We start from the raw sequence: 7,500 nt of genomic DNA, 5'->3' as shown, positions 1-7,500 counted from the left end.
TGGAAAAAAATCTATGGAAAAAAATCTCACCTGTGAAAGACTTGATTAATTTCATCAAGTGCAGCTGCTGCGTCTGTTAAAGTCCACGGCCACCGAAAGTTACCTGTGAACTTGAGATCAAGGGCCATCCGCCACCTACTGAGTTCCTTCAGAAAAGTTGTAGGATCAGCATTCCTCTTTTCTATGTCCACTCTGATCCTCTCTCTAAATGAGTCTTCCATAAAATGGGGTAGAGATGCAAAGAGTTCAGTAAAATAGTCCATGTTGCTGTCATTTATGTTAATATCTTCTCTAATATATACTAATTTGGTTATGGGTAGTTGTTTTTTGTGAATCAGTTCTAATATGTCTTTCATGGCAACCAGGCTTTTGGACAAAACTATTTCCAAATCTGCGTGAAATGCACCCTTCTCAAACATTGGCAGTGATGTAAGTATGTCCATGTACACATCTGCATTGTCATCAGTTACAGAAATGTTTCTTTCATTTATCTCCAAATTTCCAACACGCATTCCCCTTTCACTGACCTTTTTTAAGAATCCTTTAATATCTTTCAGATTTTTATTGACAATGATGTTGAATCTTCCTTCGAAATCTCCTTCCTCAATCATCGGTAAAAATGAAATAAATTCAGAGTAAAATTCAAAGTTATCATCTGTTACGAAAATGTTTTCTTCATTCATTCTTAATTTAATGGAAAACTTTTTATCACGAATTAGCTTTAGCAAATCTTTGCACGCAGAAAGGTCATTCACTATAACAACATCAATTTTTCCCAGAGGAGATCCTTTTCCGGTGTTTGGCAAAAAGGAAAAAATATCCATATATTCCCTAATCTTGTCTTCAGATACGGAAATAGATCCTTCCTTCAACACCAAATGCTCAGTTAAAAATTGAGATTTACTAACCAACTTCAAAAGTTCTTTAATCTCTATTAGGTCTTTCTTTAGATTTACATAGATTTTCCCTCCAGAGGCAACTTCTTCAATTGGAGGCAAGGACTCCAATATATCAAAATACTCTTGAGTGTTATCGTCATTTATGATGACATCGTCAATCTGATCAATTTTCGTAATGCTGAATCCTTTGCTCTTTATCAGTCTCAGCAGATGTTTATACTGCAAAAGGTCTATTTTGTCCTCAATATTAACCTTCACATACGGAGCCTCTTCCTCTGACACCAACAGGTCTTTCATCAAACTGGTATATTTCAAAAAGTTTTGGTTTGTTATTGTTATGCCTCTGACTTTGAAGTGAAGACTGATCATCAATAACATCAGCTCGTCTATCATTTTTATACTGCTTTTCATATTGAAAAACACACCAATATGGCTATAAGGAAGGATTTTGCAGACAGGCAACAGTGATTTTAAACTCACTATGTGCTCAGTCAAATTATCATCGTTAATCTTGAGGTCTTTCACTTCCAATTTTCCAATGAATAATTTGTTCTTTTTTATACCACATAAAATGCTACTTATATCTAATATATCCATGCTTGGACATAATAGCTCTATTTCACAGTTACTGACACTCTTTGAAGGAAATATCATTGTATCCAGCAATGAGCTATATATACCAAAATTGCTCTCGTATATCGAAAGCTTTCCTATTCTCACATCGAGATGATTGATCAATTGTAATAAATCCCCAGTTTCAGCGTGAGTCCCTTTTATGTTAAAGTTTACTGTTGCTTGCAGAACATCTTTCAAGGGGCACGGAAAAGATCTTAACATAGCAGTGTACTCGCTTTCATTCGAATCTTTTATTTCAAAATCTCTAACTTTCAGAGTTCTGATGAAAAAGTTGTTCTTCTTAATCTGCTTAACGACTTCAGCAGTATCATGCAAGTCTCCATCTATACACAGATCAACATGCACCTTTGACTTATGAAAGAACCCTATCTCCAAATTCCTTAGCATTATAGTATAATCATCAATATTATTTTCAGTTATCAATATTCTCTTCAGCCTGAAATGACTGGAATGGATTAGTTCCAGCAGGTTATGGCACTCATTTAAATCTCCATTAACCTCGATGTCCACTTTCACATTGGTCGCATTCTGCCAAGGTTTTTTTAGAGCTTTCATTAGAGACAAGTAAGCAGAAAGTGAAGAATCTGTTATTTTAATGTCCTTCTCTAGAATCTGGGACTGCTTACATATGAAAGAAGCGACATATTCATCACACTCTACTGAATTTAGGATGGAGATCCAAGAATCCTTGTCCCATACTCCAGATTCTTGGAGGAAATTCAGCACTTCTAGCTTGTTTCTTTCCTTTACCTCCTGTTTCTCTAGGAAAAACATTCCTATTAGACAAATGAAAACATTTTGAAATTTTGATGCATCATATTTAGATGATCCATGTAATTTTTCAAAAATATTGTGAATTATGGATGATGACTTTAACTTAGGGACTAAGAAGCCTAAAGCCTTTGCTGTGAAACTAGATTGATCTATTTTCATGGCATACTCTAATCTTTCTTTGGCATACTTGCAGATGTTTTCGCTTGCATCTGGACGGACCCTTTTCTTGAGGAAGAGCTCTTTCATGCATTTTAGAATGTCATCAACATCATATCTGTGATCTTTTCCCGTAAGTTCCATCCAAATGTACAAAGCTGACAGATAGTCCTGCAGGCCCTTATGAGGAAAACTGTAGACAATATCTGGACCAGGAATGCGCTGTAGAAATGCCCCTACCATTTCTTGTGTAGGAACTGCATTAAAGTCGCAGACCTTCTCCAGTTTTTCATAAGACTGTAATGGGAGATTGATATGATCATTTTTCAACCCAGTTATGGCTTCTTTTCCTAAGCTGTACAAGAAATTCTCTATCCGTTTTTCAAGATCTTCTTCATCTAGAAAATGGGTGCTTTCATTAGACCTAAGACGATCTTTTAGCTTTGATTTTTGAAGTTTCAGTATTTCAGTGTACAGCTTTGGAGCTGTGTTGATATTTGTTACATCCACATGACCATAAACCCAAAGAATTATGATTAAAGCCAAGTTATATGGTACCCTCCATAGATCTTTTAATCGATGTTCCGTTTTTTTCAAATAACTCAAAAGCTCTTTGATGTTTGTGATGCTTGACACATGCTTTGAAATTTTGCTATGGTATTTTTTGACAAATTCGTATTTCTTTTCGGAGGGGATACCTAACAGTTGGATATGCTTCATCTTGATGTCATGAGATATCAGTTTTTTTTCTATGTATTTTAGTTTCTCAGGTCTGGTTGTAAGCAAGAGAGTAAAGTTAAAACTCTTTTTAAGATACAGTAACTCGTCAAAGAGTTGACATGATGAATTGTTAAGCTCATCCAAGCCATCAAGGATGATAAGGATTTTCTGTTGAAGTAAAACATTTTTCAGATCACAAGGCTTGAAGTCTTTTGATACCTTAGGCATGATGTGGTGTAGCAAATCATCAAATGATCTTACAGCAGTGTTTCTCATCTGAGCTTTTAAAAGATGAACATGGTTTGAAAGATGTTTCATGGTGCTCTGATTCTCTCTCCAGTCCCATATTATCTTTTTCGTTAAGGTGGTCTTGCCCGTACCTGCATGGCCACTAATCACAATAACTGAGTCTGTTTTTTTATCATGGTCTAATAATAAATCGTCATAAGTAATTAGTTCCTCTTGACTGGATGCCGTATGAGCTCTCAACTTTAAGTCAATATAGATCTCATCCAATGGGAGATTGATCTTAGCAAGATGGTTTACTGTGCTCACTTGATCTTCAAAGATCCTTTCATAGTGTTCTAAAACATCCTCTACTCCTTTATCATTAACATAATTAACCTGTGCTTCGAAAAAAAGTTGTTTTTTGTATTCATCAAAGCTCTTTGCTTCGAAATCTTCATAGATATAACTTTGAATGTTTGACTCAACCCAGGAAATTTCTTGACTGACAACTATATCAGAGACATTATGCAGCTGCTTACTAAACTCGAGAATCTGGATCAATTGTCTTTTGAGATCTGTTGCTTCTTGAATCAATTCTCCATTAGTGTATGTGGGCTGTTCATGTGCAAGTTTGTTCCTTTTATTCTTAATGATTGTAAGAAGGGATTCAATACTTGCCTGGTCTTCCTTTTTCCAGTTTTCATTTTCTGCTTCAGCTAAGCCATGACTGCCATTCCTGAGACAGTAATACAAAAGTGTGATATCAAAGGAGTCTCCTTTAAAATCAGAAAGTATTCTTTTCTTCTGTTCATCAAACAGCCTTCTTAAAAATTTTACATCATCGATCCCTTGACTTCTATAGAACTCCAGTAGGGATACATTGTGTGGTCTAGCAGAGGATCCTTTTTCAAAGACAAAGTGAAGAACTTTGGTTGCAACTTTTTTGTGAATACTGCCTAAACGGATAAGATTCTTTTCTTCTGTGCTGTACAAAGATTGTAATTGAGGGTTAGATGTTGAGTAACTTGCCATCATCAAGTCTGATCTTTATGATCTGCAAGAAAAAAAAAGGTTCAAATGGTTAGAATAAATGTTGTAATTTTCTTGAAATTAACTCAAAACCCTGTATGTTAAATGGGGTTCATTTTCAGCCATAATAGGTGGCTCCATACAATTAAGATACACCAGCGCACACAAGTTAATCTTTCAACTGATGTATTGTGTATGATACATCTATGTAATAGAAATTCATCAGTATTAGTCTCTTCTCATACCTGCTTAGAAGACTCATAAGCTTTTACCGAAATCCCCTGATTAAACATACACAAATTCCCATCCCTAACATTTTTTCAAACATATCTTTGATACCATTACATGCAAACCATTCAAAAACCTACTCTGTTCATATCTTCAAGCAATTTTGAATTATACACTTTTCTTTTCTCACTGTTATTTTTTTTCACATAGCTGGACCACCTGCAAATACTAGAATCTATCATTTTACATACTCTAATCTTTTTGCCATTATTACCTATCTTCACATTCCTGCCTCTATCATTTTTTTTGTACCACAGATTCTTGTACCTTTTTTCTTTCTCTTACTCTTAACATTCTCACCTAACTTCCATAAAGGAGAGATGAGACATAATCACTCCAGTTATTCCTAACTTTATCTTGCTCAAACAATTCAAATCAATTATATATATTTTACGCACAACGTATTTTTTTTTAATATACATATTCTATGACTCCCATTTTATCTCATTTTGCCATCATTCTGTTCACTTGGACTCACAGGCTGAACATTTCCTTCTTGGAAATGTATTAAAATTCTCAAACGAGTTTCTTTAGGCTCTCTTTGCTATCCTTGATCAACCAACATACTACTAACATCTGCAAATATCAATTAAACACTTGATTCCCAACCCATTCTCCTATCACAAATGTTTGCGCCATCCTCTTACCTCTAGCTTTACTTCATCCATAAAGATACTGAAGATCCACCTGGATTTAATGAAATCTGGCCTTAAACACAACCTAAACTACTTACTCTTTTGGTTACAAATATAACACATGCTTCACTTCCATAGGAAAAAAAAAATGTTCTAATCATTTAACCCCTCATCCGTATTATGCATTCTCTATATTGATTTCCTCTTGCGTTTTTTCTGGGTAATATTTTTCCGTTTATTTTCAAACATTTAATTTGATAGTTTCGTATCAAACACTTGATATCCACACCACCTCCCCTATAAGATATAATGTCTTTTTCCCCCATCAATTTCTATTACCTGTTTTATTTTCTTAATGAAAAACTTTACATACATAGGCTTTCCTTTGGCATCCTAAGTAGTTTATAACCCTGTAATTTCAAAAGCCTTATCTAGGCATAATATACAAACTTTAATCAAATTTCATTGATATCATTGGCATTTGTTTACAAGACCACACTCTCCATATACTGTCAAATCATATAAAGCTATTGATTTCCTCTATTACTTTTTCATAATTAAAAACAATTCGCCACATGGGAAACAAGTTGAAATTATAAAAAAAACTATATGATTATAGAAAAAATTAGCCTGGTTTCTATACTAAACGACCTGGAACTGACATCGTCAACATAATCAACCAAACGGAAGTTCATGATGCCTGCGTACATTTGATATATACCCAAAATATATACTAAATTAAAAATGTAGTAATTACTCAAAAGTGTTCATAAAGTATTCAATTCACAAATGGTGACACTTCTGAGTAATTACTCCATTTTTGAATTAGTATATATTTTGAATATATATCAAATGCATGCTGGCATCACGAACTTCTGTTTGGTTGACTATGTTGATGATGTCAGTTCCAGGTCATTTAGTGAGGAAACCAGGCTATTATTTTTTTTTTTTTATTCTATAGGGATTTTTTTTATAATTTTAACTTGTTTCCTATGGGGTGAATTGTTTTAAATTATGAACAAGTAAAAGAGGAAAACAATAGCTTTGCATAATTTGGCAGTATATGGAGAGTGTGGTCTTGTAAACAAATACAATATGATTAAGCTCTACTTCGTTATCTTACATGTAAATCCACACCTATTTAAATCTTTCCATTTTTGAACTTCTTAATCCAATTTCCTAAATCTTCATCATTCACTCCCATTAACATTGGCAGGCTTACACTAACACTCCGAAGTGTTATATCTTAATTCGTATCCAGGAAATCTTGAAAGCACCTAAATCAGCATATGAAAACAGTGTTCTCTTAACTTTTATCTTAGTTTTATATATATATATATTTTTTTTTTTTTGTAAACTGCAGAAGATTATTAAGCAAATCCTCCATTCTCTAGTCGTATTCTACAAAAATGGGTTTAGTTTATAATAGTATATATATCTCATATGCAGTATCAAACGGTCTTGATTTTCTTTAAACATTTTTTAAATATTTTTATATTTTACACCTTACCTCTTAGCAGGAGTCTTCTCCTCATTCTACGGGGTAGCTGGCTTTATTCTGCCATAGCTAAGGACTTGATTCTTTCCCGGATCTAAGACGAATTTTCTCGATCAAGAAGTATCTTCGATTATCAAAACAACAACTACCGCCGGATGTTATTTTCCTATGCCTGCCTTTTTTTTTTTTTCTTTTTTTTTTTCTTTTTTTAACAGATAAGTTGGTTACCATTGAAGAAATTTCTTAGATGATCTGGTTAATGGGCAATGGACACTTGAATAGTTGTTTCCACTTCTTCAGAATAACTTGCTAATGATTGATGTACGCACTTGTGATACGACATATATTGCATATGTCGTATCACAAAATTATCGAGAAGCAAACGTACGCCATCTATTGTCTCAAATGTCACAACACCTACTGAATGTCTCACACCATTTGATCATTTGAGAGGTGTCTTTCAGAGTTGCCAAGCGCCTTTAAACGTTTCGGAAGCTCTGAGGGATTATACGGGAAATCACGCAATTCCTTCCCACTTCTCTTTTAGGAAAGGACAAGAGCTGATTAATATTTGGTAAAAGTGAAACAATAGTATATAAACAAAAAATATTGTTTTAGTATAGAGTGGGGATAGCTG

The 7,500-nt window shown here is 34.1% G+C and overlaps 1 protein-coding gene across 1 annotated transcript in view; it reads right to left on the bottom strand.

Moving 5' to 3' along the window:
• LOC137657192 (uncharacterized) overlaps window positions 1-7,268 on the bottom strand; it is a 17,194-nt gene extending 9,926 nt beyond the window's left edge. The window contains exons 1-2 of the mRNA XM_068391540.1: window positions 6,876-7,268; window positions 31-4,467 (exon numbers count right to left, since the gene is read on the bottom strand). Of these exons, the coding sequence (XP_068247641.1) occupies window positions 31-4,448 (4,418 nt within the window). The 5' untranslated portion in view covers window positions 4,449-4,467; window positions 6,876-7,268. The remainder of the gene's footprint in view (window positions 1-30; window positions 4,468-6,875) is intronic.
• Between the last annotated feature and the right edge of the window lie 232 nt (window positions 7,269-7,500).

Source organism: Palaemon carinicauda, chromosome 1, assembly GCF_036898095.1.
Source record: "Palaemon carinicauda isolate YSFRI2023 chromosome 1, ASM3689809v2, whole genome shotgun sequence".
Lineage (NCBI taxonomy): Eukaryota > Metazoa > Arthropoda > Malacostraca > Decapoda > Palaemonidae > Palaemon > Palaemon carinicauda.
Note: the sequence above shows the minus strand (reverse complement) of the source record. Positions and strands in the feature narration are given on the sequence as shown.